This window comes from Lissotriton helveticus, chromosome 5_1, assembly GCF_964261635.1.
Source record: "Lissotriton helveticus chromosome 5_1, aLisHel1.1, whole genome shotgun sequence".
Taxonomy (NCBI): domain Eukaryota; kingdom Metazoa; phylum Chordata; class Amphibia; order Caudata; family Salamandridae; genus Lissotriton; species Lissotriton helveticus.
Genome location: NC_136065.1, coordinates 558,777,867 through 558,805,594, shown reverse-complemented (window position 1 = coordinate 558,805,594; position 27,728 = coordinate 558,777,867). Strand labels below are relative to the sequence as shown.

General features: G+C 43.6%; 1 protein-coding gene across 1 annotated transcript in view; it reads left to right on the top strand.

Moving 5' to 3' along the window:
• LOC144754725 (lysosomal acid lipase/cholesteryl ester hydrolase-like) overlaps window positions 1-27,728 on the top strand; it is a 101,176-nt gene that overhangs the window by 35,387 nt on the left and 38,061 nt on the right. Inside the window, exons 3-5 of the mRNA XM_078642882.1 lie at window positions 7,739-7,856; window positions 23,323-23,521; window positions 26,142-26,251. Coding sequence (XP_078499008.1) covers window positions 7,739-7,856; window positions 23,323-23,521; window positions 26,142-26,251 — 427 coding nt within the window. The remainder of the gene's footprint in view (window positions 1-7,738; window positions 7,857-23,322; window positions 23,522-26,141; window positions 26,252-27,728) is intronic.

The following is a 27,728-nucleotide window of genomic DNA, read 5'->3' as shown; positions in this document are numbered from 1 at the left end:
GAGCTCCTCACCCCCCCCCCCTCGTTGCTTGTGTGTGTGAGCTCCTCACCCCCCTCCCCCTCGTTGCTTGTGTGCGTGACCTCCTCACCCCCTCCCCCTCCCCCTCGTTGCTTGTGTGTGCGTGAGCTCCTCACCCCCTCCCCCCTCGTTGCTTGTGTGCATGAGCTCCTCACCCCCCTCCCCCCTCGTTGCATGTGTGCGTGAGCTCCTCACCCCCTCGTTGCTTGTGTGTGTAAGCTCCTCACCCCCCTCTCCCCCCTCGTTGCTTGTGTGTGCTTGAGCTCCTCACCCCCCTCTCCCCCCTCGTTGCTTGTGTGTGCGTGAGCTCCTCACCCCCCTCTCCCCCCTCGTTGCTTGTGTGTGCGTGAGCTCCTCACCCCCCTCTCCCCTCTCGTTGCTTGTGTGTGCGTGAGCTCCTCACCCCCTCTCCCCCCTCGTTGCTTGTGTGTGCGTGAGCTCCTCACCCCCCTCGTTGCTTGTGTGTGCGTGAGCTCCTCACCCTCTCCCCCCTCGTTGATTGTGTGCGTGAGCTCCTCACCCCCCTCCCCCCTCGTTGCTTGTGTGTGTGAGCTCCTCACCCCCTCGTTGCTTGTTTGTGTGTGTGTGAGCTCCTCACCCCCCTCTCCCCCCTCGTTGCTTGTGTGTGCGTGAGCTCCTCACCCCCCTCTCACCCCTCGTTGCTTGTGTGTGCGTGAGCTCCTCAACCCCTCTCCCCCTCGTTGCTTGTGTGTGCGTGAGCTCCTCACCCCCCTCATTGCTTGTGTGTGCGTGAGCTCCTCACCCCCCTTCTCGCTCGTGGCTTCTGCGTGCGTGAGCTCCTCATCCCCTTCCCCCCTCGTTGCTTGTGTACGTGAGCTCCTCACCCCCCTCCCAGCTTGTGTACGTGAGCTCCTCACCCCCCTCGTTGCTTGTTATCATTATTATTATTATTATTATTATTATTATTATACATAATGATAATAATAATAATATAAAGGGGGCACATGTTATACAGTTTCTTTCTTTTTTTTTCAGTAAGGGTTAGAGAAACGTAGTTCAGTACTTTTTTCCACATGTACAAACAGAATCCCGGCGTCGCCGCGGGGAGACTGTGTGCCAGGCTGCACACATAAAACCTCCATTATTTACGTGCAGTGCGAGGGAGACCATTTTAATCAGTAATCCCCTGCTGACCGTTTGAGAGTTCAGATTAAAAATAATGTGCCCGTCTGAACCTTACTGTAGATTGGCGGGGGGGCTGAACCGGGGGTGGGGGTGCACGTACTTCAAAATGCAGGTGGAAAGATGGAATGTTCACTTCAGCATCCTGCTTAGTTTGGTTGAAATGTACTTTGCAGCAGTGTCATTCCCCTTTTCATTGTCCTGACATTAGCGGAGCTGCCGAGTCGGTAATCTTTCCTCGGCTTCTATTGCGTGGCGCAGGTTGTCCCCGCCAAGAGTAGGTGTTTGGGCGACACTATTTAGGCGTCGTCAGTCTTATGGCTCCGACGGACCTCCAGTGTTGCCACACAATACTCGTAGCCGTTCCTGTTTAGTGGTTATTGTGTTCGTTTAATTGTTCGATTGTTAATGCGTGTTACTTGGAGTTGCGGAAATTATGTGTTTTTGTTTTGCGGGTTTGGTTTGTGTATGTTTGCAGGTGCTGTGCTTCTTCGCTGATTGGTCTGTTTGCCGCAACTATTTTGGGTAAGAGTGTGTGTGTGGCTCTGTGTGTGTGTGTGTGGCTCTGTGTGTGTGTGTGTGGCTCTGTGTGTGTGTGTGTGGCTCTGTGTGTGTGTGTGTGGCTCTGTGTGTGTGTGTGTGTGTGGCTCTGTATGTGTGTGTGTGGCTCTGTGTGTGTGGCTCTGTGTGTGTGGCTCTGTGTGTGTGGCTCTGTGTGTGTGTGTGTGGCTCTGTGTGTGTGGCTCTGTGTGTGAGTGTGTGGCTCTGTGTGTGTGTGGCTCTGTGTGTGTGTGTGGCTCTGTGTGTGTGGCTCTGTGTGTGTGTGGCTCTGTGTGTGTGTGGCTCTGTGTGTGTGTGGCTCTGTGTGTGTGTGGCTCTGTGTGTGTGTGGCTCTGTGTGTGTGTGTGTGTGTGTAGCTGTGTGTGGCTCTGTGTGTGTGTTTGGCTCTGTGTGTGTGGCTCTGTGTGTGTGGCTCTGTGTGTGTGGCTCTGTGTGTGTGGCTCTGTGTGTGTGTGGCTCTGTGTGTGTGTGGCTCTGTGTGTGTGTGGCTCTGTGTGTGTGTGGCTCTGTGTGTGTGTGGCTCTGTGTGTGTGGCTCTGTGTGTGTGGCTCTGTGTGTGTGGCTCTGTGTGTGTGGCTCTGTGTGTGGCTCTGTGTGTGGGGCTCTGTGTGTGTGTGGCTCTGTGTGTGTGGTTCTGTGTGTGGCTCTGTGTGTGTGTGTGTGTGTGTGTGGCTCTGTGTGTGTGTGTGGCTCTGTGTGTGTGGCTCTGTGTGTGAGTGTGTGGCTCTGTGTGTGTGTGGCTCTGTGTGTGTGTGTGTGTGTGGCTCTGTGTGCGTGTGGGGCTATGTGTGTGTGTGTGGGGCTCTGTGTGTGTGGGGGGCTCTGTGTGTGTGTGCGGGGCTCTGTGTGTGCGGGGCTCTGTGTGTGTGTGGGGCTCTGTGTGTGTGGGGCTCTGTGTGCGTGTGGGGCTCTGCATGTGGGGCTCTGCGTGGGTGTGTGTGGTGCTCTGTGTGCGCGTGTGGCTCTGTGTCCGCGAATACTCTCTACTACTCTCTAATGCTCACCTATTGCCATTGTAAATGACAATACCATTTATTTATGTTAAAAAAGAAAAGAAAAAGTCATGAGCAATGCCAATAGCTCTACCTTTAATAATGCCGAGACCATTGCATTGTAAATGCTTGTTAGATATGTGTTAGGATGGCCCACACAATGTTCGGAATTCCTGCCTAATCCAGTAACATGTTTAAGTCCATGCAAGTTGTCTATTGTTAGAAAAAAGTATCCTGTGGACACTCATTTCAATATGTATTGAATGCTAGGTCCTCCCTATTTCCTTCAATCTCCGGATAAATAACGTATTCAGTAAGATTTTATGTATTAAGAATTATTGGATGTTAAAAAAAATCAACTCTTTTTTAAGGTGTCCTACAAACATTTGTATATTGAATACAGCACAGTCCCCACGTGAAGGCACAAACAATTGACCAATTTCTAAAGGTATTCACGCGGATATGAAATGCATTTGCCACCCTAATGACCCTCAACAAGCAACCTCTACAAGAGTTAAATGGTGTTGGAAAGAGTATGGACCTCATACATTGTTTTTTTAGGGGGGAGGGGGCATAGATAAGGTGAGGCATTTTTGCATGTGAAAACCATTTTTTTTATAGAAGAAAGAGAGGAAAAACTAAATGGGCATTTTCACCTTAAGGCTAACCCCGTCATAGTATATTTTCCGCAGTGTGGATAAAGACTCCTAGCATTTTCATGGTACTCCTTATTTTTGGGTATCCTGGCTCCAAGTTTACATCCTTTGGAATTTGCTATTTGTGGGATATTCTCTTATTTTATTGATTCTTTCTATGTATTTCTGCTTAATGTGTTGTTATAGTGAAGCTTTTCTAGAAGATGTTAAGCAGAATGCTTTTTTCAGAATTATTTGCGGTACTGCTGGTTTTTAGTTCCCCTTTTGTATTTTTAATTTCTTGCAGTGTGAATATGTTGTGAGTTTATAATAAGTGGTCTTGTGTTCTTCAGCTTCATGGTTTAGTTTCTTAGTTCCATTTACTCGTTTCCTTTTACAGTAGAGCTGTGAGGTTTCCATTTTATTTTTGTATGCACTTTGGCTCAGTGTTTAAAATGACTTCTTATAAAGATAATGTAACTTCTTGAAAGGCCACTTCTGCATTCTTGTTGCTTTGCCATTTCTTTCACTACCTCTTTACAACAAAATATTTATGTGCCGTTTTATAATGCCCCAACTATAACTGCCATGCTAGGGAATAGTAATGCAGCGTTACGCTAAAACATTTATGATAAAAAAACAAAAAGACGTAAACAACAAGAAAGAAACTTGCTCTATAGGCATGGACCTGGGATTATTTGGTGGGGAGCACCGATTTATGAGGCAGGTTGTCAAAATTATATGACAAGAAAATACAATTTATCCTATACATTATTTATGGCCAAAGATTCCACCCCATTACCAGCAGTTGCACAACCAAATACATAAATAAACAAGTGAAAGATGAACAGTTAGTTGTGTAAAGGTTCGTCCAACGTGTGAGCACATATTTCCACGTTTTTAATAACGTTTGATCCGTTTGAGCTAGAAACAATTTATTTTGTTAAAATCTGTAGATTATGCAGCACAGCAGATGATGGATTATGTTCCAACTACAGGAAATTCTTAAATATACAAAAAAAAAAGCTGCGGCCGCAGAATCACATAATTCAAGTGCCTCTATCTATAGAGGAAGAGTGTTCATACATGGGAAGACATCCATCTTGGTAGTTTATAGTCTCATGCTATTGGAGGATTTCAGAGGCACTGGAAAATATCTGATTTAGCCTACTTTTGTGGAACAGCAAATTTAGTCCATGCAGTGACTGGACGAAGCACTAAGGACGTTGATTAAATATAATGCCCTTGGTAGGGAAGTGAGTTCACTCACACTTTGGCCTTCCTTGCCATACAAATTTGACCAGTTGTCCGCATCTTAACTCCTGGACAGCCTCCTGTGTGCTGTTGAGGGGCTAACGGAAAGGAAAGGAGCAGAAACTGCAGAAAGTGAACACTACTCTTAGCTATTACTCTATCTTTAAAAGGGAAGCATAGAGCGCACCACTAAGGGGTTGGGAGGGAGTGGGGATAAAGAGGGCAGTTTTATTAATGAAAAATAATCTTCGAGAGTAAAGTTGCTTTATCCAGTTGGCTTCGGAACACATTATATTGAAGAGATCAAAATCTGTGAATTCTTAAGTATTTTTGAGACCGTGGTCAAGACCTAGTTTGGCGCACCGTATTCAGACCAACTTTATTACAAATTTTCAGCTACTTATATACATTTATATAAAAATATTGTGTTTGAGATATCGACCTGTGACAATATCGTATCTATATGTCGACCGCTGTCACGGTTGGTAATGCTGGGTTAAGGATAGCAAATGTAAAATTCCCACTATATACTTGCCATCACTATATAGTGAAGTAAGTGAATGGGAGGAGGCCCTATATAAAATGTATTATTAAATCTTCACATTTGTGTAATACAGACAAAACAAATTGCCAACCATCCTTTCTCAGGAGCTTCATTTAGCACTAGAAAGAAAAGTCCTTGGTATTCGAGATGTCCTTGATAAGATTATGTGCGGCCTGTTGCTAATTCTTTTGATCGCAGTACGAGGATCTCTAATTCCTTTGATTGTTAGATCGATTGCACCATAAAGGTATTGAATTAAATGCTCATATGTTTTCTTGATGCTGCCACCATTTCAGTTTCTATTATTCAGGATGCACTTTACCAAGATGTTTAGTGGAAGTTATTCTAGCTCTGTAGGCGGACGCACAAATATCCTTCACTAATTTATCCCTAACATTTGTTTAAACATTTTCATCTTCCCTCTGCATTCTCTAGCACAGCATACATGTTTGTGATCCAGATCTTATGAAAACAACAACCAGAAGAAGTCAATTTTTCCTGTTCAGTGGCCATTACAGAGAGGGGCCAACCATGTCCAAATTAATGTTGGCTTCTAGCCTCTCAGGATGACCCGAGATGGCTCAGTGAGTTGGACTCTCGTTTTTAAAACGTGCAGTGTTCTGCAGGCTGGCACTTTCAATCCTTGTGAGGGCGATTCAGCCTTCTAGTTGTACATGGTGGATAAACTGAGCATGGTTAAATTAACTTGTAGTAGTACCTGCCATTGAAAGCACTTCAAAAATGCAAAAGTGCGATACAAACAAATTATTATTATTATTCACCATCTCGTCACTGAGATAATTTGTGTTAAGGCACTTCTACCCTGTCATTTATATACTTATTTAGATATGAAAACTAGGGAACTGAAGTGCAATAATAACGTCTGTGCACAAAAGCAGGTATTTGAAACAAAATTACCCTTTTCCGGCTATCAATCCTCACCAAATTCATCCATCCATCATGTTTGTTAGTTTTTTTCAGAGTTGCACATTTCTCATCAAACAACTACAGTTGATCATTACATCCTAAAACTCATAAAACTGGATAAGGGAAGGCTCATCTCTCTAAGCTTGTTTTGCATACTATTTTGTGCACAGCCGATATCATATGAAATGGGTGCATGGCATGTTGAAACACGCTGTTGTGTAGTTCCTGTAAAACATATATAGGATCTGTGCGTTTAGACAACATACACTGCAGGATTGGTGTCAGACTGATTCTAGACACCCCCACCGTGTATGCTGGCCTGTGTACCAGCTAGCTCACAGTGCCACTAGAAACTCTTCTTTCCAAGGAGAGGATAGTTCTTGGCAACCATCAAACATGACAACCCTGATCCCTCAGGACCTTGGAAACAGAGTACTACTTTTTGCTCAGTCACTAGTGCTCACTTAGTCTCAGAGAGTTACACTGAATAAACAGTAGGGAGGTTTTTCAATAAGTATTTATTGAACAGTCGTTATTCTAGTGTAAAATAGGTGTGCTGAAATAATCAGTAGACAATAAAAGATATTAATGATTAGAAGCACTAAGAAAGAAAAAGGATGGTAGGTCTCTACCACTTTGCTATAACCATGAATACAGGTAGGTATATAAAATACATGACCATAAAATGCGTACTACAATGCTACCCTAACTAGATGTACCTAGCATGTATGTAGGTGTTAAGCCAAGAATCCCTCTAGGATAAAGTCAACCCCATTACCTGAAGTGACAGACTGTGGAACCCCGTCTTGGTCTTGAGTTGGACACCCCGCAAGGGATGTTTTAGACCACTGCAAGCTGGAGTATCTGCATGCAGGAACCTCAGCATCTCACGTCTGTGTGTCAGCAGGGAAATGCTGATCTCCTCTCTGTCTCAGCAAGATGTTATCTCCCAGGGGTTCTACCTTGCCGTGCCACTTGTAGATCTTAGGATGACTTTATACATAGATATTATACAGGAGATGGTAGTCCCAGCTCTGGAGCGTAAAACCAGTGTGCTCCGTTCATTCCCTACGCTGCTGTCATGGTGAGAGCAGCGTCGGGATTGGCCGCAGGGGAACCTGGGAGTTCCAGTATGTCCCCAGAGGAGGAGAAGACTGGCAAACAGAGCAGCGAGCAGGAGCCCAACAGGTACGTTTTTTTTTCTTTTTCCTTAATTGTTTCAGCCTCTTGCCCCCGCCCACCAAACTGCCCCCCCCCCAATTTCCCTGATACCAGCCGCTATTGGTTTCTACAGAAGGTGTGACCTCTACTATACCTTTATAATGGTGAGGGAGGCGTATTAAAGGACTATTTGCTTGGTTTAGTTTTTTGAGGTGAAGATAAGACTCTGGGATCTGAATACATTTGTATATACAGCATAGTTTATATTTCTTATTGCTGATGCAAGTATATGTCAGCCTGTAGTACAAAATATTTGCATAAAAATAGTGATGACAAATATATGGTAGCGTTAAGCTGGAAAATGTGTTTAATATGTTTGAAGTCTACTGTGTGGTCTTGCAACATTAGGCAATAATATAAGCCTCTAAGGCTGCATGTGGGGCAGCCGTGGATTTATGGATTTATTAACATTTTATTGAAGTGTTTTTATGTTCATCCCACAGAGTGAAATTATCCGATACTGGGGATATGCCAGCGAGGAGTATGAGGTGGTAACAGATGATGGCTACATACTAAGCGTCAATAGAATACCTCATGGAATCAAAAAGAATGGAAGCAAAGGTATAATAACTAATGATGTTTTTTTTAATGTGTGGAAATGTATGTGCCATAGTTGCTCCTCTGCGTTGGAGCATGCATTTAAAACCTCTTTTCTGCAGTTGCAATTTCCTTGATGGATTCCTGTAAGAGCCGACCCAGCTGAAATACAATCGTACAGGGAAAGAAACAACGGGCATATTTTTCATCAGGGCTTTCGAAGTGATACAATTTGAGAGTGCATTAGTCTGCCTCGGATTAGTTGATAACAGCGGCCATGAACTTTTGTGTAATGATAATCTGTGGACATCATACAGAATGCTTATTTCCACCTTTCTTTCTCGTTGGTTACTAACAGTCAGCAAATCTGTGCTCTCATGATCATTGCCACCACCACCAACGTCTGTCCATCCATTTATCATCCTTTCTCATCATCGCATCCATCCATTCTCATCATGTACATTCGTCCAACCTCATCACATCTACCATCTATCCATCCATCCTGATCACATCCATCCATCTGTCCAGCCTCATCAGTCGTCCATCCAAAATTAATCCAAGTTTTATCAGAATAGCACAATTTGCAACAAACCTCAGCAATTGTTTACTACAGCATAAAGAATATAAAACCTGAAAGAAAAATCATTTACATTAATGCTTAAAGAACAAAAGAATAACCAAACTCAATTCAATTCAATTCATGAAGCTTTATTCGGTACATGAGACATGACCATAAAAGCACATAGAAAACAAACAGACAGATGACCAAGATTACAAATTAATGATTAAAACATGATTTCAGAATAACAATTAAAACAGATATCAGTAGAGAAACAGTCCATATAATTAAAAAAGCATGTTTTTTCTAGCATAAATACATTTGTTTAAAAAAGAGGCAGTATAAAAACAAATATCGGCGGAATTCAAATTACACAGTAAGCGCATAGCCTGATTAACTGTACACACACCATATTTCAAAAACATCGGTTTCAGATAGGCGGTACGGAAGTTCGTGTACAGTTTACAGATTAGTAAAAAGTGCAGGGTGCTCTGTTTAGATACGCCATCACACAAACATGGCCCTATTGGATGTTTTTTGAGAATTGGTAGGGCCAATAAATGGTGTGCTACTCCAAACCTCAATCTTGTAAGCATAAACTTATGGGATGGCCTGGTCACCGTGGATAAATAGGATGGTGAACCTTCCGAGACAATATATCTATTATAAAACAGGACAGTGGTCATAGAACCTGCAGCTGACAACCGTTTCCTAGCTCTACTGGCCAGGAATTTACCTTTCAGTTCAGCTTTAGGGATCAGGGATGCGGCACTGGGATCAATCAGGACATTAATATTAAAAATTTCAGAGTAACAATCAACAACATAATTTAACCAGGGAATTTTCTTGTAGCGATCCAATGATAGACAGTCCTCAATAATTGTTCTATTAAAAGACTTTTCCTCCTGAAGCCAAATGGAACGCCAGATCAGGAGTGGCCTTAAGGACAATAGATCACTTGGATAATAAATATCCAGTTCCCGGTGGATCAACTCGGTTGAGGCAGTCTGGGGTAGATGCAAAAGCTTTTTCAAAAAAGAGTTTTCCTCCGTTTGTAAAATTTGAGAATATCTGTGACCCCACACACCTGCCCCATACAATGCTATTGTGGTACATCTTGCCTGATAAATTTGGAGCATGTCCTTAGTGCGCCTATCTCCAACGTTTGCCGCGAATCTAAAAACACCATAGGCGTTTTTTGCCATTTTATTACCCACATTATTAAATTCATCATACCATTTTCTGTCTCTTGAGAAGGTAATACCAAGGTAACAAAATGTTTCCACATGTAGCACTTTTTCATGGTCAATAAAAAAGTTATTTGAAGATTTTTTTCTGGCCCCGCAGGTCATGGTGTGTGTTTTCCCCTTATTAATAGACAGTTTCCTGTCTTGAATAAACTGACAGAATCTAGGCGCTGTAGCCCTAGGGGAGTTCTTGAAAGCAAGACGGCGTCATCAGCGTATAATAACACCGGGACAGAAACACCATTCATCTGGGGGGCATCGGCCTTTACATTCTTTAAAATTGCATCAACCTCATTAATAAATAATATAAAAAGAAGAGGAGCCAGGACACAACCCTGTCGGATCCCACGTTACACACTGAATTTGGGGGTGCACTCTTCTTTTGTGCCATAACGCACACAGGTTTCAAGCTTTTCATACAACCTGGCCAGAAAGAAAATTATACCCTCCGGGGCTCCTAGCTTTAACAAAATTGGCCATAAAATAGCATGGTCGACCATATCAAAAGCACTGCTTAAGTCTCTAAAACAGAGGTATAATGAGCCTGTTTTTGCTTCAGTGTATTTGCTAATCATTAGGTCTAAGTTTATACACTGGTCCAGTGTACCCCTGCCCTTCCTAAAGCCATACTGGCTGTCAGCCAAGATGTTCTCTTGCTCTGCCCATTCTTCTAATCTTATTAGCATGACTCTACTCATGATCTTGACAGAGGAGTCTAGAAGAGAAATGGGGCGATCGTTTTTTACCTCTGACCTACTGCCTTTCTTGTGAATTGGGATGATAATAGATTCTCCCCAGGTTTTAGGGGGCTCACTACAGACTGCAGCGTTAAATACAATAGTCAGGAGAGGGCTCCACAGCTCTGGGGCTGATTTGTAGACATCAATGGGGACCCCATCGGGTCCCTGGGCCTTCCCCCCCTTGCTAGCGTGTATTCCCTGGTCGACCTCTTGAACAGTAATATGGAGTGGTAGTAAGGGCCAACTGCTAGGATTCAAATTCTCATAACATTCAGATGCAAAAATTTTGGAAAAATGTGTAACCCAGTCATCGCTAGTGACGTTAGAGGTTAGCTCTGGTATATGGTCTTCTTTGCGAAAAGGAGAGTTAACCGTAGCCCAAAAGAGTGTATTATTAGATGTTTCAGATGCTTGGTTTAGGGAATCCCAAGCCTCCTGCTGTAACTCACTCTTCCTACGTTTCAATGCTAACTTTTTAAAAAGTCGGGATTTGATTATTTGGTCAGTATCCCTAGGTTTTTTAGCAAGAGCACCTTTTAATTCTGATAGTAAATTGGTGCATGCATGATCAAACCACCCCGGCCCCTTACGATGCTGATCTCTACTAGGTCTGGTAAACCTAACATAAATTAATCTGTTAATTTCATTAAAAGCAAATAAAACCCGTTCGGTGTTGGTGACGTTATCAAATATAAGCGAGATGTCTGTCAGGCAATCCTTAGCGATGGAACTGGTTAAGTCTTTGGCTTTTTCTCCCTTCCATCTCATTCTTACACCGTTTGGTCTGTGAGGTTCAATGTTAGTAATAATTCTATCAGCTTCCGCGGTGCATCCTCCCCACAAAGTACATTCTAATATAATGTAATTGTGATCATTTAGTGAAGTGACTTCAATCCTAAGGGAGGCACAGTAGGGAGTAATATTTGCAGAAACGATCACATGATCGATTACTGAACTAGTGTGTCGGTTCTTGAACGTGGGGATGATTTGTCCATTTTCATCTTTAGAGAAACCCAATATTTCTAAATCATAACAGTTCATGATTTTATGCAGTGTTTCCCCATATACATTATGTTTAAAGTGTAAATCTATACCAACATCGTTTGTGACCCCACGGACTTTCTGGGTAGACAACTCACATAACGGGATATTAAAATCACCCACCCAAATAAAATCAAAAAGAACATTCGTTTCTGTGCTTGGATTTTCTACAGCGCTAGCCAAATTATTAACTACTGCCGTCCTGGAGTTATCAAAGACATTATTATAGTAGTTATACAACAAGATATTACGGCCCTCCTCATCAAGGAGCCAGAGAATTTGCACATGCACCCCCACAGTCAAATATTTTTTTACTAGAATTTGCCGATTAATAGAGACTAATATTAAAAGACCACCTTTTGCTCTCCCTGACGCAGAACCCTGCGCCAGTAAATTATAAGAGGCGAACCCCGCATAGTTAATGTCTTCCCTGCACCAAGTTTCCTGGAAACAGAAAATATCATGGGTATTTATAAAACTTGTCCAGCCCAAAGCATCACCCTTAGATTTTATACCGGAAATATTCCAGCTGACGATGGTTATACCTTTGGTGCTTTTAGAACCCCTCATACTAATTTTCTCCAGTGGTACTGTTTTAATTGGGCCATCCCCTAAACTTGGGTTTCCATTTAAAGTCTCCCTGATTTCTTTCATATTAGATTCGACCAACAGGTTTGGTTCCAGGGCAATAGACTTATTATTAGACACTATATCCTGACGATTAGTGGTCTCACCCAGCTGGGTCCCACCCGTCCAAGGGAGTCAATCATTTGCATCCAGGTTTCTCAAAGCTTGATATCTATTTACTGTTGGGACTTCAAAAACTGAATGATAAATAGGTGTTGGGGGTATGACTCTATAATTAGCTGGTGGTACCGTGCTGAGATGGCTATAGAAGTACCCGAGTGGGCGTGCACATACGCTGTTCTCATCCTGTTTTAAAGAAGCAGCTCTTAGCAAGACGGTTGCGACGTGTTGGGGATGTTTAAAATTTACAATAACACAGTCGCCCCTACACTTCTTCCTAGCATTGCCAATCCAAGTTACCCTCCTGGTGGACAAAATTTGGTCTGAATAAGCCGGTGGAAAGCCACACTGCTTATGCAGCCAGGAGACTGTTTTATTTTTAAGAGATGCATGTGACTCAGGTTGATACTGATTCAAAGGGTTTTCTAGAGGTGGAACATTAGTTAAGACCACTGTATAAGGAACACAATCGGGGGGGAGATTGATAGACCCTCTATATCTCTGTTCAGACGAGCCCTTATTGCTCGCTGATGCTGGTAATGTTACTGCCTGTTTTTTCTGGCAGACTAATGGTACTTTGATAGGTGTGGGGACTACCGGCACAATCAACCCTCCATTAGGTGGCTTTGGCGCTTCTTTACTTACTTCAGGGCCCTTTTACACTACGCTAGGCCTCTTTACCATAGCTATATGGATATCTAGAAGACCACCTAACCTTTGCACTTCTGCAGTCATCAAATCAAGTTTTGTCACTAGGGGTTTAATAATATTTTCAATCTTGGTATTGATGATACTAGTTAAAAGGTCAAATTGCTTGGTATTCATTCTAACCGCTCCCTGCTTCTCCCCTAACTCTACTCCAGCCATCATGCTTTTAGGGGGTGAATCAGCCTTTTTATTATTACGGGTACTACGGGTTCCCCCTCGTTTAGCTTGTGCCTTCCTGCATGCCCTCAGTGCACTCCGAACCGGGGAGCGCTGCACTGGCGAATCGCAGGGCACATTCTGAGTATCCAGAATAAGGTTTACTTGGTCAAGGCCTATTATGGGTAGGGTTTCGGGGTTATCTAACTGACTACTATCATCAAGAGGGCACGATTGGTTGATAGGCGATGTGGGCTGTGGAGGTGATGTAACATGAAGACTGTCCCGGCCTAAGGATAAACTTCGCTCTTTGTTGATCTTGTTAACCACTTTCACCAGGTAATTATCTAGTGTAGCTCCCACTGACGGGGTATTAACGGCTTTCTGTTTAGACATGTTTCAACTTGACAACCGTTGCAGTCAAAATTGAAAAGAAAAAAGAAGTAACAGCTGCTACAGTAAAATGAAATAAGCTATCATGAATTTCAACACACTAAAATTTTGGGGCCCTGTTACGGGCAATACATACAGAGTAATTCTTATGTCTTCGCTTCGCGGGTTTTGAAGGCAGAGCCAAGGTCCATGGCCCTGCCCTGCCCCGGACTGTCACAGACTGTCCGCCCTTTGTCGGGGCTTCGTCCGGCGCGTCCCGCGCAGCGGAAAGTGATATTGGTTTATAGGGCATGAGCTCGAGGGTGAGTGGGCGGGCCGCAGCACAGCTGGTGTGGCGCACGGACTCCTGGGCGCTGGAGTCCCGTGTGGCGTGCGGCGTAGATGATTTTCCCCCTCTGAAGGTCATGGCAGCACCGCACTTGTGGGTACAACCCCTCCTAGGGCAGCAACAACTCCGGCGTCAAATGCCCAAAGACGCGATGCGGGACCCACGCCAGCGGGTTCCGCGAGCCGTAATGAGGAGCTCGAGGGTGAGTGGGCGGGCCGTAGCACAGCTGGTGTGGCGCACGGACTCCTGGGAGCTGGAGTCGCATGCGGCGTAGATGATTTTCCCCCTCTGAAGCTCTTGGCAGCACGGCACTTGTGGGTACAACCCCTCGAAGGGCAGCAACAACTCCGGCGTCAAATGCCCAAAGACGCGATGCGGGACCATAACCAAACTCATATTTTTTCAAATAAATGTACACTAAAGTACAATCTAGTCCTCTAAATTGTGGGTTTAAAAGCAACCACATGCATGATACTCTTAACACCTACCTCAATTTTTAGCAATTTCATTGGGATAGACCAAAGAAGCCTACCAAATTTCAGTAAAAAATATTGTGGGTGTAGGGCAGGATTCTAAATTTGTAATGCACCATACCTCAAATCTTTACAGCACCTCAGTCGTTAATTTCGCTCAATACAATTCAAGGTGTGCCAACATCAGTCGATGCCCCAATTTTGCTTCGAGGCTTACCATAGTCGGACCCTAGTTGTACGAGGTTAGTTGCAATTTTGTTTCCTTGAAAACACAAAATTATTTTCTGGCAAAAGCCATATCCCATTTAAACGAAGTTCCACATGCAGGCATCCAAAACAGTATCCTCCATGCTTAATAGGCATGGCACAGTGACATTAACAATTACACAATCACAATTTTATCATCCTAAATGATGGTTGAAATCAACAGTAAATATTAAACAAAGAGTCCATGTTTTCAAAGAAAGTTAACCATCCACTGTTAAATGTCTCTTAAATGTGAGTGCATGAATATATATATATTTTGAGATATTACGGAGGTAAAATCGTATGAGAAGACAGTGAAAACTCACACCCCTAGGGGCCTCTGCCTACTGCTACAAAATTGCACATTTTAAGACTTTTAGCAATGAAATAGCGCAATACAATTTCGAACGAATTTCATTTTCACAAAGGAATTTCACTGAAAACATAAAGTTTGAAAGTCTTTAAATGACATGTTGCTTTCTTGTCATGCCCTTAGTCCATTCCACTGATGGTACAGGCCTTCAGTAAATTGTGCTTTTAAATAACAAAATATAGGGATCGGAATAAAGCCATAAAACCTAAGAAAACAAAATTAAAATGTCATGAATACTTCAATAACAGACTACCAGATTCTACACTTCTTGAACTAAAGTAGGCTTTAAAAAAATGTTTGAGTCTCAACAAGCACTTTTGGATCCATACCACTCATCCTCTGTGCCTTAAGTGTGAGCTTCTATATTGTTGAATATCTGATCCGAGTGCTAGGTTCAACATAAATATAAGTAAAGTCTGCAGATGCCTAGAATTTTATTATTGGTCCCTCACAACAAATAATTATAACTGCAATTAATACAGAAATACAATGATGTCTATGTTCATATATCCAGATGGATATTATGATTTATTTTGAAAAATACACAGAGACATACAAGTGGGACAGTGTACAACGAAAAATTGAGTTACCAAACTCGGGCATTGCACATATTGGCCATGATACAATTTAGTGATAAGGCCAAAGAACATACATAGAAGCACCATAGCACACATTAATAACAAACATTATAGGTTTGTATCAGGTGCTGAAGTCGACGTTTTGATCCCTTAAAGATAATTGGATCATCATCAGGATAAAGCAATTGATACCTTAGAAGAATGCCATATGAGAATGATTGGCCCATCCCTCAGGGTGTAAGTGCAAGGACTACGCTTAAATCACCAAAGAGTACTTGTCTCTGAGACACTTCAGAACCTGTAACCCTACAAGGAAAGGAGTGTCATTGACTGATTAGCTTGAGCTGCTGATGCTGTACTGTTGGTGTTTTATGAACATGAGATGCTAAGAGGACTGTGTGGTCCTAGAGGAGGACAATGAGCAAAACGAACCATTAATATCCCAAACTGATATTTAAGGGGTGATATCCATGGAGAGTACCCCTAGGCAAGGATGATCAGACCACTAGGAACACAATCGGTCTGATGGAGAGGCTAGCAAGGACAACATAAAGACGTGTCGCCACAAAATGAAAAATAGCCTCCAACTTATTTATGGAAAGATAGCCTCTCTACCTGATCAAATGGACAAAATTAAAGGAAGAGTGGACAAACATAGGGAACGCCTGAATTTGGTGGCATGGTGAATCTCAGAGGCTGAAGATGATAGCACAGAACGAAAGAAAATAATTCAGTGCCTTGAGAACGAGATTGAAGTGATCTCAATGAAATTTGAGGATCTGGAGGCACGTTCTCGACTATGCAATCTCTGTATCTTGGGTTTGCAGAAATTGACGAATACTGGCCCCATGCCCAAATATGTGGAAAGGATTTAGGCCATGTTTGGAGAATACACGTTTTTATCTGTATTTGTAGTGGAAAGGGCACACTGTTTGCTTGCACCACGCCCTCCGCCTAGCTCACCCCGTTGCCCATAACTCCTGAATTGTAGGGACCCCAAGTCCGTCCTATAGATGGCAAGGGAGAAATGAGACATGAACTTTAAACAATTCTCAATTGCCCTCTTCCCTGACTTTACTGTGGCCGTTCAAGAAGAACACCAAACGTTCCTTCTGGTAAAAAAAGAAGCCACAGCAGAGAGGAATAGACTACGCAATGTTTTATCCAGTGAACCTAAAAGTTAACTATAAAGGAAAATCATACTTTTTTACTGACCCTCAATGCCATAATGAATTTTCTACAGAGTGACATGTGGCGGGGCTCACTGAGGCCTTCGGAGAACTCTCAGGATGTAGCTAGGAGCTCCACAAGTATATGTCTGTGTTGGGCGTATGGTGTTGAAAAGACCTTTGTCTACTCTACTGGCTATCTGATGGTCTGATGAGACAATTATGTTTGAAAGGACGATTATTTAGGAACAAGGGTTTTAAATAAAATGAACTGACAACAGTAGTTACTGACAACAAGAGTTGTTGACTATGGATAAACAGTAAAAGGTGAAAAAGGAACAGGTCATCAAGAAGATATTTTATTCAAAAATATATTTTTATTTTTATTTTTATTTGAGATCTGATTTAAACATTCATTAACGATACAGTTTTGATTATCGTAATGTGTTTGTTGTGTATCACAATACAGTTTAGTAAAAAATATGGGCTTCTAAGCGAGAATTTTCTTTACCTCGTTTACCCGAAGGGGACTCTCACCCATGCCAAAAAGATACAAACTAAGTTACCTTTATTTTCGCTGCAGCTCGAACTCGGTTTGCAGCAAACCCCGTCTGGATCTCTTTACATGACGCTTTGCCGTCATTGCAATTAGTAAGAACCATTACACATCTCCTGCAGCTATTGAGATTGTCCGCTGTATTTGTTTGTATATCGACATACCATAGAACAGCAACGAATATTATCACCATAAGCACTCCATTTGTAGTAAAAATTTGGCACCTTATCTGGAATCCAAGTGATCACCACACTATATCTAGAGTCCACTTCCATTTATTGTGGATGCCACACTTAACGGGTACATTTGGAACATATATCATGGCTCCCTGATGAAGGCTTAAGGCCGAAACGCGCGTAGTAATGTCAAATTATCCTTAGCCATGTTTTTGTGATTATAAAACTTATCCTTCTGTATATATATTATTTTTTGTATTTACTTGAATCTATTTATGAAATGTATATTTTTTACTAAACTGTATTGTGATACACAACAAACACATTACGATAACCAAAACTGTATCGTTAATGAATGTTCAAATCAGATCTCAAATAAAAATAAAAATATATTTTTGAATAAAATATCTTCTTGATGACCTGTTCCTTTTTCACCTTTTACTGTTTATCCATAGTCGGCAACTCTTGTTGTCAGTAACTACTGTTGTCAGTTCATTTTATTTAAAACCCTTGTTCCTAAATAATCGTCCTTTCAAACATTTAGTGATCCCAATTTAGGAACTCTAGTTGGGGATACCTCCTTTTCTCACACCCCTGATGAGACAATTATGCCAATCTTTAGGTCGAGCTGGTAAACTGCATCCAAAGGATGCAAGTGTCCAGCTGGAGACCTAATGTTGTCTGTCTCGGGGGGAGGAGGACAAGAGGGTGTTACGAGCTTGGAAGCGGCCGGATTTGGGTGCGCGAACGCGCACGTCGCCTCCGTCCACGCGTGCACACACAGCCAGCCACCACACGCGCGCTGCTTACTTTCACTTTACATCCCCCCACCAGTCATCGGATCTTTTTACACACGCATGCATGCATGCATACATACACACAGACACACGCGCACACACAGGCACAAACACACACACAGACACACTCGCACACACACACACACACACACACGCGCGCGCACATGTCCCCCCCCCCTCCCTCACACCCCACTCACCGAGTTCTTTTCGTGTGTCCCTCTCTCCTTCGGCAGGCAGCGGCAGGCAGCGGGTCATCCTCAGCAGCAGGCGGGGCTCTCCACGAGCACGGGAGCCCCGCTAGCTGACGCGCAAATCTTCCGGCAATCTTCCGGCTGACGGGCACAGGAGCGCTTCAGCACAGGAGCGCGGGGTAGGCTCCCGTCGGCTTCCTGTCTTTTTGCGGCCCCGCCCCCGTCCCAACACAGGTTGCCTGGCTTCCTGTACAAGCCGGGCTGCGGCGGTGAGTTTTTATTGTACTTGTTATGTAAGCATTCATCTCTGTGGGGTGTAAAATGTGGACTGCAGTTCCATGGGGAGCCTGGTCTTATTTTACTTTTGAACAGCGGCCTACTTTGTGTGCCGCCAGCTGGTTCCATTGCACTTCTCCGCCATCTGTCTTTTCTTGCGGTGTGATGCTGGCTTTCACAGCATGCCGAGCTGCTGTGTGCATCCCTTGTACATTAACTGGCTCCTCTCTCTTCACTGACCACTTTGGCGATCGGCGTCCTGAAGCAGCAGGAAGAACAGTGTGAAACACGCAACAGGGACAGATGCTGGGGATTAACCTTCCGCCCACCAAAGCCACCCGACCTGTACTACTCTTTGTCAGTGCGTAGTTTACTGTGGCCGCATAAAACACTTCCTGTGCAGTGCAGATCTGCCCTGGTGAAAAGACTTTCTCCGGGGAGTTTCCAGCAGTTTAATGGCTTACATGGTATTTCATGGGGAATGGGGCTTTGCACCGGAGAGTGTGCCGTCGCCTTTCGGTATCTTTTTATGTGTCGTGCCGCCATGTACTATACTGTCCCCTTACACACGTACAGTTATATGAGAAGGTGCTCTGCAGGGGTAGGCTGCATACATCCTTTTGCTGCCACTGCTCCGAATGCTAGTCTTCTTTCTCCCTGCTCCTCAGTTGCGGGGCTGTGCTCATGCCGCAAACAGTGGTCGTTAGAGATCGGCCATATGTGTCAACGTTTGGGAGTAAGCGAGAGGGAACTTAGTCGTCCCAAATTGGTTTACACGTTAACTTGCATTTAGCTAAATTCTTTGTTTCTTTATGGAATGCAGGCTTCAAGACAAACCAGCATTGGCCAGGTGATTATTTATGCAGCCCCTCACCCTCCAGGCTCATGCTATGACATCACACTCCTCCATCCCTATGGGCGCCCAATTCTCTCACCCTCCATGCTTGTACTGAACATTACACCCAAGCCCCTCCCCCCACGCACCCCCCATGAACACTCCGTACCATTGCACTCCTCCACTCGCAGGTCCTCACCCTCAAGACTCATGTTGTGCATCACGCTCTGCCGTCTCTGGAGGTGCCCAATCCTCTCACCCTCCAGGATCGCACCACGAGGTCACACCCTCCTTCCTCAGAAACTCCGTGGCCCCTGACCCTGCAGACTCTTACTGTGACTTCGCACTTTGCCATCCTTGCAGGCGCTAAGGCTCCCCACACTGTGCCACCCCACACCTCTATCCCAAGGTACTTTCAGCCCCCAACTCTCCATTCTCATACGGTGTCATCATTTCCTCCAACCCTGGACACTCCCAGTCACCCAACCTCGAGTCTCATGCTGTGCCATCACACCCCTCCATTCACAGGTATTCACACGCCCCCTAACCCCCCCCCACCCTCCAGTCTAATATCTCCGTCCCCAGGCACCCCCAGACCCCTCATTCCCCAGTCTCATGCTGTGCCATTTCACTTCTAAATTCTCATTCAACTCTTGTATTGCGTCCTCTTACTCCCTTGCCCTGTATATTCTCCAGTCTGGTATTGTGACATCACACTGCTCTATCCCCAGCCACTCGCATCCCCCCCACCCTACAGTCTCATTTTATGCAGTCACGCTACTCCTTTCCCAGGCTCCCCACCCTCCAGTCTCATACTGTGCAGTAACGCTTCTCCTTCCCCAGACACTCACAGCCCCCACACTCCTCCTTCCCCAGACTCACAGCCCCCACACTCCAGTGCCAATCTATGCAGTCACACTCCTCCTTCCTCAAACTCTCACAGCCACCACACTCCAGTGCCAATCTATGCAGTCACACTCCTCCTTCCCCAGACTCTCACAGCCACCACACTCCAGTGCTAATCTATGCAGTCACACTTCTCCTTCCCCAGTCATTGACAAAGACCATGTTTTTCCCCTTTGACCTCATGAAAAGGATTTTCTTAAATGTCGGTGAGCTTAAGGGTCCCTCTAGCAGTGTCACCAGCAGAGCAAGAGCATAAATGCACAAACAGCAGCTGCTGTACTGAGTGCACCATTCCAAGCTTCCACCACATGCAAAGAGCAACAACTAGTGCTGATCTGCTGCTCTCTTCCACCCGCCTCCTTCTTTAACTCACTGTTCTGTTCTCCCGTGATCTGCTGCTCTCTTCCACCCCGCCCCCTTCTCTAACTCCCTGTTCTCTTCTGCTGATCTGCTGCTCTCTTCCACATCGCCTCCTTCTCTAAATCCCTGTTCTATTCTCTTCTCCTGTGCTGATCTGCTGCTCTCTTCCACCCCACCTCCTTCTTTAACTCCGTCTGTTCTCCCGTGATGAGCTGCTGCTCTCTTCCACCCCGCCCCCTTCTCTAACTCCCTGTTCTATTCTGCTGGTCTGCTGCTCTTTTCCACCTCGCCTCCTTCTCTAAATCCCTGTTCTATTCTCTTCTCCTGTGCTGATCTGCTGCTCTCTTCCACCCACCTCCTTCTTTAACTCCCTGTTCTCTTCTGCTGTGCTGATCTGCCGCACACACACATCCACGCGCACACACACAACCACGCGCACACACACAACCACGCGCACACACACAACCACGCGCACACACACAACCACGCGCACACACACAACCACGCGCGCACACACAACCACGCGCGCACACACAACCACGCGCGCACACACAACCACGCGCGCACACACAACCACGCGCGCACACACAACCACGCGCACACACACAACCACGCGCACACACACAACCACGCGCACACACACAACCACGCGCACACACACAACCACGCGCACACACACAACCACGTGCACACACACAACCACGTGCACACACACCGCCACGCGCGCACACACACCCATGCGCGCACACACCCACACACAACCACGCGCGCACACACCCACACACAACCACGCGCACACCCACACACAACCACGCGCGCACACACCCACACACAACCACGCGCGCACACACCCACACACAACCACGCGCACACACCCACAACCGCAAACACCCGCAAACACCCACAACCACGCGCACACCCACAACCACGCGCACACCCACAACCACGCGCACACCCACAACCACGCGCACACCCACAACCACGCGAACACATACAACCACGCGCGCACACATACAACCACGCGCGCACACACACAACCACGCGCGCGCACACACAACCACGCGCGCACACACAACCACGCACACACACACAACCACGCACACACACACAACCATGCACACACACACAACCACACACCTACAACCACGCGCACACACACAACCACACACCTACAACCCCACACACACACAACCACACACAACCCCACACACACACAACCCCACACACACAACCCCACACACACACAACCCCACACACACACAACCCCACACACACACAACCCCACACGCGTACAACCCCACACGCGTACAACCCCACACGCGTACAACCCCACACGCGTACACACACACACACGCGCCCTCACTCTATGTATCTATCTATCGCCCTCACTCTATGTATCTATCTATCGCCCTCACTCTATGTATCTATCTATCGCCCTCACTCTATGTATCTATCTATCTATCGCCCTCACTCTATGTATCTATCTATCGCCCTCACTCTATGTTTCTATCTATCGCCCTCACTCTATCTATCGCACCACCACAGCATCACTCAGGGGCACCACAACATCACTATGCACTACCACCGCATCACTCGTTGCCACCACATCACTCGTTGCCACCATTCAACAACAACTAATTCAAATATGTTCTCTCAATGTTTCAAGCTTTATTACAAACGTCACAAAAAGTTGTTAATATTTCACTTCTGTTCTTGGATTTTCGTCACAATAAAATACACTGAACATAATCTTCACAAAAGTTATTTACAAAACTTTAAGCTAATGCCATTATAAATTACAATAACTCTTATTTAAGTATTTAATTTTTTTTTAAAGCCATTGTTATTTGTAATATCAATACATCTAAGTCACGTAAATACAAAACATGTTGCATTACAAATGCTCTAGGTGTCGCATTTGCAAAAGTTATAACTATTGGTAATGTAAATGACAAAGCTATTAATTTCGCTATTTTCAAAACCAACACATAAATAAAAAAATGTGTCATTTACAATACCAATAGCTCAAACTTTCCTAATGCGAGACCTATTGCATTGCAAATGCTTGTTTTTTTCTGTTGCCCACCTACTTCTCTACTCTAGAGGGCGAAATGGGGGGCGGGTTGACTATATCTTGTCATGATCCACTTCAGAATATAAGGAAAATAGGTGCACTATTGGGGACCCCCATGTTGGTTTGCTACTAGACTATGAGCATCATTTTCATCATTGCTAACCTAGTTCTTTGGGGCTTAACGTTATGGACTTTCCCTAAGGGTTATTTCTTCAATGTGTCTGGGAGGTGGAGCATTGTTTTTTTCTTTTCATTTGTCTACTCACACCACCTGCATTTATGTGCACCTGTTTAAAATACGTTTGTCTGCTTTAAGTGGTTTATTTCTTACACACCATTTCTTTATAAACCACATAACCAGCACCTCACCAGGAAACATAACACCCTTAAATAATACACAGATTATGTTTATCACCTTTTTAAAGCAGATGGTCATCGACTCTAGAGGGGGAGCGTGGAGAGATATCTTGTAGATGGGATAAAGGTGGTATGGTTGCATGAAAACTGTCTAAAATTACAATTGTTATTTAATAGAGGTTTTCTTTTTCCTTGTTTGCGTAGGTGCAAAGCCCGTAGTGTTTCTGCAGCATGGTTTGCTTGCAGATGCTAGCAACTGGGTTACAAACCTGGGCAACAACAGTTTGGGATTCATTTTAGCTGATGCCGGCTATGATGTTTGGTTGGGAAACAGCCGAGGAAATACCTGGTGCAGAAAACACAAGACGTTGTCCGCTGACCAAGATGAATTCTGGGAATTCAGGTATGACGCAGTTCATAGAATTTGAAAAGTCACACATATTACTTTTATTTTAAACTATCTTATTAAGCCTACCTCTATAGAGCACATGCTTTTTGACAACTGCAATTGATGGTGCCTTTGAATTTAATTGAAAACAGCTCTTTGATGAGTGGGGGTTGAAATTTAAAAGAAAGACTCTTACTCCTTTTGTTCTTTCAGAACAAGCATTGGCATGCCAAAAAGGGTTTGATAGACAAGTTAGAATGTTTAGGAAAGTTACTATAGAGTATCAACGACTGTACTTGATCATTATCCTATTAGACTTGCAAGGTGCACGGATTGTTATTATTTTTTCCTTCTGCGGTTCATGTCCGTCATATGATGTATTTGTATTTAAAATAGTATTAAAAAACTAATTTAAAAAAGGATTCGTATGCCAATAAGTATACATTCTGCCAAATGCAATTCAAAAACTCTATTGCAGTAGCAACTAAAAAAAATTGTATTGGCTATAAAATGCATATACCTTTGTGCAGGCACTGCATTGTCTCCCCCTATATTATTTTCATCATCTGCTTAAAAATGAGAGATGTTTTCTGTGGAGTAAAGCCCCACTTGAGCATGGGAGAATATTAAAAGACCTGATGCTGTGAATAACTATACCGAACACATAGGCAACCTGGCACCTGCCTCTTTCCTCATGCTTCAAACCCACAAATGGCTAAGAGTCTTGGTGGACAGGGCGTTCTGTCGCAAACATGATGAGTACCCAGTCCGCCAATCTCTAGGCCCACCTGCCTCATAGAAATGGGCTTACTGTAAGCTTTCCAATGATGGACCCCCTGTTGGAACCATCAACGTATATCTTGCTCTGAGTCCAATAGCACCCTGTTAAAGGTAGATGGTATATTTCTTATTTCTTTTATTTATGCCCGTCACCACCAGGTAAATCCTGGCAGTGAGGGACAGAAAGAAGCAATAATGATCCACATGCACTGAGAGGAAATACCCAGGGTGTGGAAGTCATTAGCATCTTTTTTTTTAGGAAGAAACTCCTGCTTTGGGAGTTTGTTTCTGAAAAACCAAAAAAGGTTAAAAGTTTGCTGAATGGCCATTAAAACAGATCGTGGTCATCCACCTTACTTTTTGTAACTTGGAGGGAACCACTGTGTTGATGGATGTTTTCAAGGTACAGAGATAACCGCTGGGCCGGTGGCCATCTGTAAATTGGATGAATGATGTACTGTAGGGGTGACAGACATAATGTCTTCTACCTTCCCTATGGATAGCACTACATCTGTCAAACTTATAATCAGGCCCATAGTCTAACACACCACCTACCAGAGACACCCCACTTCACTCCACTGACAGCAAGTCCGTGTGTGATTGAAACTTTTCAGGTATTTGGAAAGTTTTCTAAAAACTACCAAATGCACTAAGATGCCATCACAGTGGCAGATTACCCACTATATAAATGGCAAATACCATAATGTTATTGTGGTGATTGATCAGGGCACTCTATTTTGTCTGACAGAGCATTTCTGTCAGTTTTTGATTGAGCATCCTGAGATACCATAGTTTTGTGTCCCAACAAGTAATATCTTACTTAGGGCCTGATTATGATCTTGTTGGACAGGCTACTCTGTCAAAAACCTGACAAATATCTTGTCCGCCATATTATAAGTTTCGTATAATAGGATATACTGGACTATTAATACAGAGGACGGGATAGCCTTCACGTTTGTGACGGAGTAACCCTGTTCACCAAGATCTGCCCTTAGTTCCTTCTATACTTGTATGCCCTTGATTACACCTATACTTTTGTCCATATACAAATTCTTAGCTTCCATGTTCTGTCTTATTCAGTAGCTCATAGATAAATAATGTATCAGTCCCACTGTGTATTTCAGTGTGTGGTGGTGGTTTCATAAGACTATTGTACAATGTCTGTATTTAATTTGTTGGTATCAGGGTCAATAACTGTAACTATTTTAATGTGCTATTTGCAAGTGTGTTTATTTTTTAGCACTCAGCGGTGCAATAGCCTGGAAATGAGTCACAAGATAAAAACATACAGGGCCTTTCTGGTGGACCAGTGATCAGATGATTATTTACCAGGAACCCGCGCAGTTGAATAGCATTAACTTTACAGATGTTAGCTGAGGAAGCATAATTAACACATATAATACAATAACATTAATCGCATGAGTTGGGAAAGCAAACAAATGCAACATGGATTAAAATATAATGGCTATACATTGGTCTAGCTTTTAAGAGAACAAGATGGCTTGCTTCTTTTAAGTTATGTCCCTTTGTTGTACACTTAGCAAGGGGTAGATCTTTCGCGTGCGACCCAAATAGCCAACTAGAAGAGAGGTACAATCAACTGCGGAACGCTAGGTAGCAAACTTGATTCAGATGTCCTTTGGTGATTCGACCGAGTGTTTTAGAAAGGCGCAACCATTGGGAATTGTTCCTCCAAAGTCAAGCGTTGCTTCCTGAAGACTACCAAGTAAAAGATTTAAACAGCATAACTGGTCCAATAACGTCACTTCACCTCAATGGCAAATGGATGCATGAAAGCCTAATATGAATTACTGATTAATTTCTGACGATTACTTTTTTGTGTGTTTTTTTGTAGTTACGATGAAATGGCAAAGCAGGATCTTCCAGCTGTAATAAACTTTATTGTTCAGAAAACTGGACAGGATCAAATGTACTATATTGGCCATTCGCAGGGCACTACTATTGGTAAGTTTATGATGTAGAAATTAAAACTGGGGCACCTAAAAACATTGATTTAATTGACCTATATTCGATCATAGAGGGTCCTAATCGTCTTGAAATACTAACACCGTTTTTGCAGAAGCTTATTGGTTTGTGGTACCAGAGTTCATGATAGTGCTGTACTTAAAATAATACATCTTCTATAGAGTTTTGCCCCCCTCCCCTCTGTATTTTTTTGATTGATGGCACCTTCATGAAAACATGAGTGAGTACCATTAGAACAGTAATCTAGATGGGATTATGTGTTTCACAGTCTCTACACCTAGCACTTAACCAAGAAGAATCTTTAAATTCTGGGCAAATCAGTTTATCTCACTGTTTATTAAATTGCAAATGTATGTGAACTAATATAAATATGCGTAATGTTTAAACAAGTCCAACTGTGCAGTGGTCTACATGAAATAACATGCACCCCCACCCCCCCAAATTTAGCCCCCATTGCATGCTTGGTTCCGAAATCCACACGCCATATTTTACTATGTACAGAAAATCATGATCAAGATGTTCGTGTTGTAGTGAAAGTATTTCTTGAACTGTGGTTTCCTGTTCTTTCAAGCATGATCTGCACTATAGGGAACATTTAAAGAAACTCTGCCCTTTTTCGACACAGCTGTTCTTCTGAGCAAAGGTCAGTCAGCATTGAGGTCATTGTGGCTCGATGGTCATACCTTTTTACTAGAATCCAGGGTAAGTGCGAGCCTTATGATTACGCAGACCAGATTATGACTCTTATCCCAGGAGGCTGCGATCTACACATCTGCCTATTCGACTCAATCTGATGATAAAGTTAGGGACTCCTGTGTTTAACTGGACAACTCATTCCTTTAATCTTTGAATCCCTCAGATCTCACATAATGATATTCCTTTCTCAGGTGCCTTTAAACCAAAAAAAGATGGTATTTCAAAAAATATTTCAAAATTGAGTTTTTTCCCGGAGCTTTTAGCAAAATGTAATTGAAGCTATTGCTTGCACTCTTGTTTTTGTGGCCTGCTTTGTTTCTGGTGCCAAACATAACTCATGCCGTCAGTACTGTGTATTGCACCAGAAATGGATGGCTGTAGCAGGTTGCCAGTGTGCCATAACATAATATGTTTGCTATTGCCGCTGACTTTTTGGTCAGACTTAAAACTTAAAGTTACACTGAACTCTCAAAGTTGTTATGAATAGATTCACACAATTGTGCATATGTAGTTTGTAATCTTTGTTTTTGCTTGAGTAGTTAGCCCACCTGTAGGTCTGACACCATTGACTTTTTATTTTATTTTAGGACTGACCTTTTGGATATATTTACATCACTGGTAGGAAATGAAGTAATGCTGTGTGTTGGATGTTTCTTGTGAATGATAACTATTATCAAAACATGTATTCGGCAAAATGTCTGTCCCTGTTGAGGTATGGACGTGAGGTCTGGGAGTTTGTAAAGACTGACAAATTACAAGT